Raw genomic sequence first — 11,173 nt, forward strand, 5'->3', positions numbered from 1 at the left:
GCCCATCAGTCTCTGCCTCCAGGGTGTGGGGACCAAAACCAGGAGAGCCAGCTGCCCACTCCTGAGGTGGCTGGCAGAGTGACTTGCTAGGAATTGTGGGCCACAGCACCTGCTCTGCCTCAAGACCACAGGAAAGACAGACGACAGGAGGAAGTGGCCTGAGCCTTGGGCCCTGGACAAGCTGTGCCCATTCCGCCTTCTGCTCACCAGGTTTATTATGGGGTCAGGAGGCAGGGGACAGGGGAGTCCTGTGCTTCCACCCGGGTTGGAGAAGCCAGGGCTCCCCTGGTCTCTGGCAAAGACTTGGGACTTCCCGGTTCTGCTGCCACGTTTGCTGAAGGCTGCCCTGAGGGCAGGGACCAGATTGGGGGTGGGGGTGTCAATGGGGAGCAGGAGGGGCAGAGCCCTGAGCCTGGGGAGGATCCCCCACAAACTGGGTGGGAACAGTAGGAGAACAAACTCAGTGTCCACACACACCCTGATGACACAGGCTGCCTGCTGTTGCCATGACAACAGCAATACCACCCCCACCGCCAAGCTGTGTGGTCACTGGGGAAGGGGGAGGGTACTTCTCAATCACAAATGGAAAAGAGGGGGACGGCAGGAAGAAGGGGAGCAGCACCTTTCCTTCTCCCCCCGCTTGGTTGGGGGTGGCCAGGGGCTCAGGGGAGAAGGCTCACAGGTCACCCCTTCCAACTGGTTCCCCTCCCTAGGTCCACAGCCAGCCAGGCCTTTGGGACTCACGTCCTCCTCACTTGCACACCTCCCTGGGGAGCAGCTAACCCTTCCAGAGTCCTCCCCACCCCAAGCCAGCACAGCCTGGCCCTGGCCCTGGCCCTGGCCCTGGGTCTCCTAACCGCTCCACAAGGCCTGTTTTCCCCTTCCCCACTTTGGAAGGCTTGTGATCCTCCAAAAGCCAGCCCTGCCCAGGATGAGGAATCTGGGACCTCGGGGTCCCTCAGCTACCTCTGGAGCCTTTCTTTCCTATACCCTGATTTTCTGGACCATCCCCTCCCCACCTGCCTCCTACTAGTCTTCCTCACTGGGCCTGAGGAGGGGAAAAAAAAAATAAAGGCACAATCTCCATGGTGGTGGTGGTGTTTTGGGGGATCTTCCCTGACAAATCCAGGTTCTTCTTCCCCTCACATCTCACGGCTGACCCAACAGCAAATTTTGCTCCTGGGCTTTGGGCAGTAGCTTGGGTCCTGGTCCCTGCTCTGCCTTTACCTCTCCAGCCAGGTCCACAGTGCAACCAGATCAGGTCCCTCGGCTGGAACCCTCCACCCTCCCAAGGCTCCAGCATTACAGGAGCCTCCAAGAAGCCAACACTCTGGCCACCCCAGCCACGCAGCTCCGCTGGCTGGCCTCCCTGCTGCTTCCCACAAGCTCCCTCCCTCCCTCCCGAAGCCTGAACACTGGCTGCCTCCAGATGGCCTCCTTCCCTGGCCTCCCTCCCATCTTCCTGATGCCCCTTCCCCCACACCTCGTAAGCCACACCTGCCCTTCCCTGATGCGCCCTTCTCTGCAGAACTCACTGCCTTCAGATGTCCTAGGCAACGTGTCTGTTTTATTTATAGTCTCTCCCTCCACTGGACTGTGAACTTCTGGAGGGCAGGTATTTTCGTCTGTTTTATTCCCTACCATATCCCCAGTGCCTAGAACATAGATGCTCAAGAAATATTTGAGCAAACAAATGAAGTCCCTGTGACCCACCCCACCTACATTGCACCACCCACCACCCCGCTCTCTACCTGGGACACTGGAAAAAGTACTGGGCAGGTGCCTCAGGCAGCTCTGGCCTGGCCTTGATTTGTGGCCCCCATCCAGCCTTTCCTTTCTGAGTCTCCACTCCTCCAAATGTACGACGGACAGATCGGGCTGATTCTCCTCCAGCTTTCACTGCGTTGGGGCTCACAGTGCCTGCGGCATCTCTCCAAGGCCAGAATAGAAGCAGGCGGCATGTAGACAGGGATTTCAGAGGCAGGGGATGGGGGCAACTGGTGGTACCTATTTGGAAGAAATCTCTAGGTCTTCAGGGCCCTGCCTAGAAACAGGTGGGATCATGTCATTGGATGGAGCTACAAACAGACTTGAGAAAGGATTCTCCAAAAATATATCCATATTTTAAGTCACCTCCATAGTCCAGTCTGGGAAGCCTAAGGAACGGAAGTCAAGTCCTCTAAAGGTTGAGGTCGGGGTCACAAGTGCAGAACCAAGCCATTACCGGAGGAAGCCAGCCATCAGGCAGGTCAATGTGGGAAGCAGCAGGGTGGGCAGGGGCAAGGGCAGCAGCTGTCCTGGAGCCCGGGACCTGGACACCTCTCGATCTCCCAGACGCTGAGGTGGTCTGATGTTGTCTTTCATCTCCAGTGTCTGCTGCTTGTTGTAGTACAACTTCTGGGAGAATGCCAGGATCTGTGGAAGGCACGGGGCTCAGCCGGAAGCAGATGGAGCCACACTCCCTGCTGTGTCACCTCAGGCCAGTCATCTCACCTCTCTGAGCCCGCATTAGGAAAAAGGTGCTCCGAATTATTAATTCTCCAGGTCGTTATGAAGATGAAAGGAACACGGGTTGTAAGTTCCCTAGCATTGGTAGGGGACTAAGTTCCCATTACCCTAACTCACAATTCTGAGGGTCTGTGATTTACCTCTCTTGCTACTCTCATCACTCTTTATTGCAGCACCGTGATTCTCATTCTTGAGTATCCATTAACATCCGCCGGGGGCTTGTTGTGCTCCAGATACCTGGGCCCTACCCGCAGAATTTCTGATTGAGTCAGTCTGGGATAAGGCCTGAGAATTGGCATTTCTGGCAGATTCCTACTGGTGATGAGGATGATGTCACTGGTCCAGGGACCACACCTCGAAAATCAATGTTATGGAACAAAAGTACCACAGGGCAGCAATTTGGGCCCTTGTAGCTTCTGCTGTTTCCCTGGAAGCTAGTGTACTGTGAGACTCAACTACCATTTGTTGAATGAATGAACTGTTTCCTACTGCCACCAAGCAACTACTGGCCAGCTCCAGACCCTCCCCCAAGCTGACACCTCTCCCTAGGACACCAACCTGCTTGACTCCCACCGACTTTCCTGGAAGCCTTTTGTGATCACCCACCCCCTTTCACGGCCTCCTGTTCAACCAGGAAAGAAACAGGCCAGAACTCTCTTGTCTGTCTCCCCCAGTGAAGTGTCCAAAGATTGAATTAATGAACTTCAGTCCCCTGGGGATCCCCACCTCAGAGGACCCTTGGGGCAAACTGAGGGAACGGGGCAGTGGGAAGCTGGACCTTGCCCTGGTACTGTGTACCTGGTCCTTGTGGAGCTGGATGGGCTCCTCGAACACAGTCCAGACCACCGACTCTGTGCAGTTGGGCGTGGTGAGCGAGCCCAGGTAGCGGAAGTAGCTCCTCAGCTTCTCCTCCTTGGGCAGCAGTTCCAGCAGGCTGCTCTCCCTCATGGTGGTGCTCATCTCTGGGGTGGGGTCAGAGCCCTTTACACACCTCGCCCTGAGCGCCAGCTGCCCCGCCACCCCTGCCCCTTCCTGTATAGGAAGGAGCTCCCTCCTCTCACCTGCCCTCCATCCCCATCCAGACTCACCAGGCCTGGGGATTTGGGACAGTGCCTCCACCAGGGGCTGGAAACCTTGGTTTACATTGTCTCCCTCCTGGAATAGAAGTGAAGAGGGCTTGACAGGGGACCTGGGGAGCCGCTGGTGACTGCCAGCTGGTTCTGATCTGGGGGAGGAGGGACAGCTTCCTGGACTGAGGCTCTGAGCTCCTCGCTGGCTTGGGGGGCATCTGCCTACCTTCCCCAGGTCTCTGAACCCTAAGCGAAGCGGCAGCTCCTCGCACCTGGCTCCCTGGGCACCCCGGGGATGGAAGTCCTACCTGCACCAGGAAGGCCAGCACTGCAATCTCGTCTTTAGGGTCCTGGTTGTCCTTCTCATTGCTCCTTGTCCTCTTCTCTTTCTCATGTACTATGTGCATCTGGGAAAGCGTGAGAGAGGACCCCTGAGGGGGCTAGAACACCCTACTTGTCCAACGTGGGGACACACCCAGAGCCTGGCTGAGCACCCTTTGGAAAAAGGCCCTCACCTCCATGGCAAAGTGCTCCCCGTCCAGGCTGTGCTCTGAGCCCCTGTCTAGCTCCTTGGACCAGTGCAGGTGAAACTGTGTGGCCCGGTACTGTGAAGTCAGGCCTCCTCCAGAAATCCTGGGCCCATTCCCCAGCGACACCATCACTGGGGACACAGAAGGGGCTTGAGTCCCTGCACCAGCCTCCCTCCAGCTTTCCCAGCCCCCCATGGCAACACCACACAGACAGGACCTTCTCCTACCTCCCTCACTTCCTGAGCTCCGGTTCTGGGCCTGAGCGGGGTGATGCAGCCCCAGACCCTACCTGGAATGCCTCCCTGGCTTCCCGGCTTCCCTCCCCCTACCTGCACATCTCCCTCTGCCCCAAAATGCAACTCTGTCCTTGTCTCACCTCTGCCTAGACCTCCTCTGTGGTGCCCTGGCATGGTCAAAGTAATGTTCAAACTCCTTAGTCCTGGGTGACCTGGCCTGGCCCACACTCCGCCCCTCCACGCTTTACTCTCTGTCCCTCAGGCACACGGAACTATTACGCAGCTCCCTGAACACCCTGCTTCACGCCTCCGTGCCTTCGCAAAGGTCGTCCCTTCTTCCTGGAACGTTCCCCTCCCCCACCTCCAGACTGGTCTGATGAAATGACAGAAAACACAGTTAGAATGTCCCTCCTCCAGGGAAGTCCTCTCTGATGCCCCTCCCCTCCTCCTTGGCTGGCGAACCCTTCCCGGGAGCCTATGCCTGCCCAGCCCTCCATCCAGCCCACCTGAGACCCACCTGTGTGCCCATTGTTTTCGGCCGTCCACTTTTGCTTCATATCATAGCCAGGAAAGGAAAAGTGTCCCAGGTTGTGGTCCACCTTCGCCTTTTTGGTGACAATGTTGACAGGGGACTGGTGGTTCTTCTGGCAGTCTCCACCCCACTGATCTGGCACTGGGCACAGGAGTGGTGGGGGGTGGGGCAGAGGGTCAGGGTCACTTCTGCCCCACTGAGGTCAGGTCACCATCAGCCCACACGCAGGGAGGTCTGGGGGTGGGGAAGGCACTGCAGAGGGGGCGCTCCTCTCAGCACCCTCCCCTGCTGTCTTCCTCCTCTGTCACACACAGGCAAAGTCAGGGAGTCTGGCTGCAGCAGCTTGGTGCAGGGTGGGAACGGGTTGCCTGCCGGAGGCTGCAAGTTCTGTGGTAAGGACAACCTCACAATGCTGGCCACGTCCCTCTCTGAGCTCTGGTGTTCTCCATTATAAAAGGAGAACTTTGATGGTAACCCGCTTCCTGGCAGCGTTAGAAGTTTGAAGTCGTTGAAGGGGAGATGACCTTGGAAGCCATGGAGTGGGGCTTCCTGAAAGAGCCACTACGAGAAAGGGACCTCAAACATGACACCACCTTATCTGAGGAGTGGCAGGGAGGAAGTAACCCCCAGGGGAGCCTGGCTCCCCACACCCTGGTGTTGTCAACCCTCAGATTTGCAGGGGAAGGAGTGGGGCAATGCTGCCCGGCACTCCACAGGGCAGGGCAGGAAGATGGCGTGCCCAAGGGAAATTGGTCAGTATTTGAAAAAAAAAAGTGCCAAGAGTCAGGCACCATGCAACATGCTGGTAACCCTAGGGACTCAGGAGACCGAGGCAAGAGGATCACAAGTTCAAGGCCAGCCTGGGCAACTTAGCGAGACTTTGCCTCAAAATAAAAAATTGAAAAAGGCTGCAGGTGTGGCTCAGTGGTAAAGCTCGCCTGGGCTCAACCCCCTTACAAAACAAAAAAAGCCAAGAACCATCTCCCAGGCCCACCAGAAAGGGTGTCACTGGAAGAGACCCAACTCTCTAATGGATCCAATGTGTTGTCTCTATACAGCTGCTGCTGACCAATTTCCCAGGGAACTCACCCTCTCAGTGACAGGAGGTACCAGCAAAAGCACTCTATGTCCCTGGTTCTCTGAGCACCAGGGGAGGAGCTGATGTCTGACCGGGGCCTACTGTCTCCCCCCATCCTCGCTGCACCCCTGGGCTCTATTGTGATCTGAATGGACTCTACCATGCAGCAGGGCCTGTCCTCAAGACTGGTTGTATTGGGAGCTGGGGTTATGGCTCAGAGAGCATGTGAGGTGCTGGGTTCAATCCTCAGCACCACATAAAAATAAATAAAAATAAATGAGTCCACCTACAAGTAAAAAAAATATTAAAAAAAAAAAAAAAAAAAAAAAAAAAAAAACTGGTTGTACTCACCAATGCAGCTGGAAGAGACCGTGACTTGAGCCTCGTAGCACCAATGTGACTCTGGGGCAGAGAGAGGAAGAGAGGTCTGTGCATGTGTGTCCCTGTATCTGTGAGCACAAACACCTCTACTGTGTGTACATGGGAGGATCAGAGGCTGGGAATGTCCCTGGGGTTGAAGCATTTTCTTGGGGTGGGATGAAATGTTCCTGGGGTGTGGGACCAAGAGCCCCAGGAAAGAAGATGATAAGAAAACATAGGAATGTCCCCAACCTGCCCAAGGGCTGCTCATCTGGTCATCTTGCTTAGGGTCCTGTTCCTCAGGGGGCCACTCTGTGACTAGTCAGCTCCATCCCTGGAGCTTACCTGAACTCTCTCTACCCCATGGTCATCAGCCTCCCCCTCCCTCATTCAGTCCCTGAACCTGGGAGGAGGCTCGGGTGAGAGGGGAGGAGGAGAATGTGTGCTGCTGGCTGCCTTCCCAGGGTTGATGGGGGAGAGGGAGGAGATTGCGTGAGTCCTGGAATACCACCTCGTATTGTTCAGAGAGATTCTTGGTTAAACGCTCACAGCATAGTCTGAAAACAGTAGAATCCAGGCCGTCTGAAGAAATGCTGTTTACATCATGCTCCTGCTGGTCGTGAATAATCAGGGAAACTACGTGCACAGCAGAGGGGGCCTGTGGAAACCCTCTACGCCTTGAGCTCAATTTTTCTGTAAGCCTAAAAGGACTCTAAAAATAAAGCTTAAAAGGGGGGGTATAGTAGCCCATGTCTATAATCTCAGCAACTAGGGGACGATGTAGATAGGCCGAGGCAGGAGGATCACAAGTTCACAGGCAGCCTTGGCAACTTAATGAGACCCTGCCTCAAAATAAAATAATCAAAAGGGCTGGAGATGTAGTTCAGTGGTAGAGTGCTTGCCTAACATGCGTGGTCCTGCATTCAATCCTAAGTACCACCATAAAAGAAGAAAATGTTCATCCCAGCAGAGGAACAGAGCATTACAACCAGAAGTAGAGTTCTTGCTGAGTCACTTAGTAGCTTGTGGATTTAGGAGCAAGTCCTTTAATGTCTCAGTTTTATCATCTCTAAAATGGGACTAACATACCCACTCCATTGGGTGGTGGGGAGAATTGTATGAGTGATAGTATCGTTCTTAATAAAGTCCCATGGACAAGTCTGTCCCTTCCCCCTGCCTCCCTTCCTCTGTCAGTGACCAGATGGCCAAAGCCAAGGAGAGGCAGGAAAGGAGACACATGGAGCGAACTGGAAAGAACTCAGGGATGATGAAATTCCTAGGAAAAGCGCTGCTCCCCGCGCAGCCTCTGAGCATATGCCCTCTCCCTTCCTGCCTGGGCTCCCCCACAAGCACATCTCCTTTTGGAAGATCTAGGCTGGGGAGGAGTCCCTGGAATGAGGACAGGGTGGGGAGGAAGTCCTGCTCTTGGGGGAGGGGGAGTTTCTAGGCCAGGAGAGTGAGTGCCACAGGAAGCTGCCCCCAACTCAGCCCGCGAGAGCTACTTTGGGCTTTCAAGTTTCCCAGCTGTGGACCAGTTTTCCTGCTACCCTGCTGGCATGGCCTTTTTTTAGAAATGCAGTGTCTTCCCCTCTGTCCATCCCCTGGGAGCTGCCGCCTGAGGAGAACCCTCACGTGGGTCAACTCCGCCAAGAGCATTGACTGCCGCCCCCCAAAGGCCCCTTCCTGCAGGCAGACAGAGCTCTCTCTCTCTCTCTCTCTCTCTCTCTCTCTCTCTTTTGGGGGTGGGTGGGGTGAGTTGGGGAGTGCCAGGGTAGGACTCCAGGGCCCCGAGCTTGCTCTACACTGGGTCGCGCCCTGCCCCCACCCTGGGCAGCAGCCTGAAGCTGCAGCCTGCTCTCCTGCTTTCCAGCCCCGCTGGGCCTCCTGCTCAATCTCTGAGAGAAACGCAGTTCACTTTCCTGAGCCCCATCTCCCTTCATGGACAGAAGGTGTTACCACCAGGGTTCCTGTGCACCGTGGGGTCATCCCCACTGAGAGAGGCTCCTCCTTATCATCCTCCTATGACCTCACCCCTCAGAAGTCCTGGAGGCAGAAGAGGCCTCTGGAGGAGAACCAGCCCCTCCTCTGCAGTGGGTGACCAAGAAGCAGCTATTTCAGGAGAAACCCTGCTTAAGCCAGAGTTCTCAGAAACCAGTTCTGAAAGGCGGAGCCCCACACAACCTCTCTGGGGGCCCATCTGGTTCACGTTTAGCTTTTCTTAGGAATCGGCCCCTTTCCTGGCTCTGGCTACAGCTCCTGGGTTTGTAGTGATGACCTCTGATCCACTCTCTTAATCATAGAGACTTTTGACCTGCTTGGCTGAACGCTTTTGTAACTACCCTCTTCAGGAGGCAGAAGCCAGGAAAACATAATATGATGAGACTAAGGCCAGGGGTGAGGTCCATGTGTCTATGGAGTGAGGGTGGGGTGCTGGCTTTCAGTCCAGAGGTGGCAGGGGTACCGATCACCTCAGGGTTTTTGTACTCATTTAGGGAAGAGCCACCCCTGCAGAAAATTACCAATCTCCTGTCTCTGGATACTTCCAAGAGGGTCTGGAGAGGAAAGGGCCTATTCACAGGTCTTGGCTCCTAGTTCCAGGTCCTACCTAGTCCATCTGCCTTGACCAGAGATGGGGTTAGAAAAAATTGCCAGTCGCCCAAACACTGTCCCCTACCCTTAACTTACCTACCACCCAACTCCCTTCTTTAGAAAGGATGGAAAGAAGTTCTTATGGACCTTGCTCCCCCCACCCCCACGCCTCTCTCTGAGGGAAGGGGGACTCCTGGAAACTAGCTCAGCAAAACCCAAGTGTGTCCTGGGCAAAGTCTCAATGCCTCCTGGCCAGGGGTCTGGGGCTGCTTCTGAAGGGGACCAATATCTTCTCCTCTCTCCTTCTCAAAGGGAGCAAAAATCTCTGGTTGGGTATTTTGTTTGTTTGTTGGGTTTTGTTTTTTCTTTTTTGGAACTGGGGAGCCAACCCAGGGCTTTATGCGTGCGTCACAAGCGCTTTACCACTGAGCTATTTCCCAGCCTGTCCGTGGGAGCAGAAATCTTTGGGAATGTCTATGTGCAACCTAGTCACTCTGTGGCCTTAAGTCTCCTATGGGATAAATGGGAGGAGGAAGGTAGGTCCTAAAACAGGGAGCCCAGTTTGAGTGAGGGGGGTCAGCTGAGATAGGTTCCTGACCCTTTGACCTCTCATAACCATCACTAGGCAGTACCCATCACATGCAGAGAGAGGCCCTGCACCAAGCATACCCATAACCTTACTCCAACCTTTAGAACAACACCTACTATCAGAATTACTTTCACTGTTTTGCAAAGGAGAAAACAGGTAAAATGACTCACCCAAGGCCATACTAAGCTACTAAGCTCTATTGCTTAGTAGGTTTCAAACGTCCAACTCTACGAATGAATTTATTTTTACATTCTGCCTTTTTTCTTTCCTCCTCCCCAGGGAAGGGGCACTAGGAATTGTTGCAAGATACTTTTCATCCCCACACCCAACCGGCCAGTGAAGTCCCTCCCGCAAAGGACTCTCTGCCTCTGAGAGCACCCTTGCCCCTCACTCCATGACTCCAAGAGCAGAGCATAGAAGATTTGGCCCGAGATGGATACCCAGAAACATTGGAGGGGTAGCTTGCCTGAGGACTGGCCGATGATGTTTTCCTGTGAAGGGCTGCGGGGTAGCGGAGCAGGTGCCAGCAGCTGAAGGCGCCTTTAGCTCCTTATCAAATATTAACACGCCTCTCCTGCTACCTCCCACCTAGACGAATAATTAAGAGCTCGGCCTCACCATTAATCTTTAAAGGAAAATCACCCTGTCCGGAAAGACCGGCTCAGCCGGGACCTCGGGTCTCCAGGTGACCCCCGCCGGGCTCCAAATCCAGCACGGGGGGCTGGAGAGAAAAGGGAAGCCTGCAATCCTCGGAGCAAGGAACCCAGGGTGGGAAGAGGGGAACGCCAGGATCCCAATGTACCCAACGTGCTATCTCTGGGTCAGGGGCGGCCCCAGCACTGAGCAGCGGCGGGATGGACGGCCACACACTGACAGCTCAAGGAAGACTTAGGTGAGAAAAGGAGGCGTGGGTCGAGGCGGGTCAGAGAAGCTTCCTTATCACAGACTCACACACCTGCCTCGCTCACACGCGTGCACAAACTCCCCGGCACCCGCCAGCGGACACGTGTGTACACACACCAGCTTGCGCAGGACCCGGTGTGCCCGCACCCGCGCCGCTCCGCGGATGCACACAGCTCGGGGCACCAGCAACTCCGGGACCAATGCGCAGCCAGAGCGCACCAGCTGCCGCTGGCCGAGGCTAGGGCGCGCGGGGCTAGGGGAGCAGAAGGGGCCACCCGAGGGCTACCTGGGGCGCGCTCACCTGCGTAAGCCAAGGACCCGGCAATGGCAAGGGCCAGGAGACCAAGCAGCAGCCGCATGGTGCGCGAGAGCAAAGAAGCCACCAAGCCCGGGGTCGCGCACCAAGGAGGCGGCGGGGGGTGTCACGATCATGCCGGTCAGGGTTTTATAGCCTAGCCGCTACGGGAGGGAGCCCCGACAGCAGGACGCGGGAGGCGGCTCCTCCCCCTGGCGAGTCCTTCCCTCCCCTCGCCTAGTCCAGTCTCTGATCTGAAATCTTCCGCTCTCTCCCATCCCCCGCCCCGCCCAGTCACCTTTTGCTGGGTGCGCAAGGACCCCTCGCCCACCCCGCATCTCTGGCTTAGAAAGGGCATCCTTCCCCCTCCGCTCCGTCCCCATCCCAGCCCTGGTCCCTGGTTTGGGAACATGGAAGCGACACTACAAGGTACTTGATCCACGGGGGTTAGTGCCCCAGAATTCCGACTTCCATCATTTTGAC

The 11,173-nt window shown here is 55.7% G+C and overlaps 1 protein-coding gene across 1 annotated transcript; it reads right to left on the reverse strand.

The window, feature by feature from the left end:
* Positions 1–1,413: 1,413 nt before the first annotated feature.
* Positions 1,414–10,867, reverse strand: Ca4 (carbonic anhydrase 4). Its single transcript, XM_047547695.1, has 8 exons — positions 10,697–10,867; positions 6,306–6,356; positions 4,862–5,017; positions 4,094–4,239; positions 3,887–3,985; positions 3,597–3,663; positions 3,307–3,470; positions 1,414–2,415 (listed from the first exon to the last, which is right to left on the reverse strand). The coding sequence occupies exons 1-8, from the start codon at positions 10,752–10,754 to the stop codon at positions 2,221–2,223; spliced, it is 936 nt and encodes a 311-aa protein (XP_047403651.1). The 5' UTR covers positions 10,755–10,867; the 3' UTR covers positions 1,414–2,220.
* Between the last annotated feature and the right edge of the window lie 306 nt (positions 10,868–11,173).

This window comes from Sciurus carolinensis, chromosome 3 (genome assembly GCF_902686445.1).
Source record: "Sciurus carolinensis chromosome 3, mSciCar1.2, whole genome shotgun sequence".
Classification (NCBI taxonomy): Eukaryota; Metazoa; Chordata; class Mammalia; order Rodentia; family Sciuridae; genus Sciurus; species Sciurus carolinensis.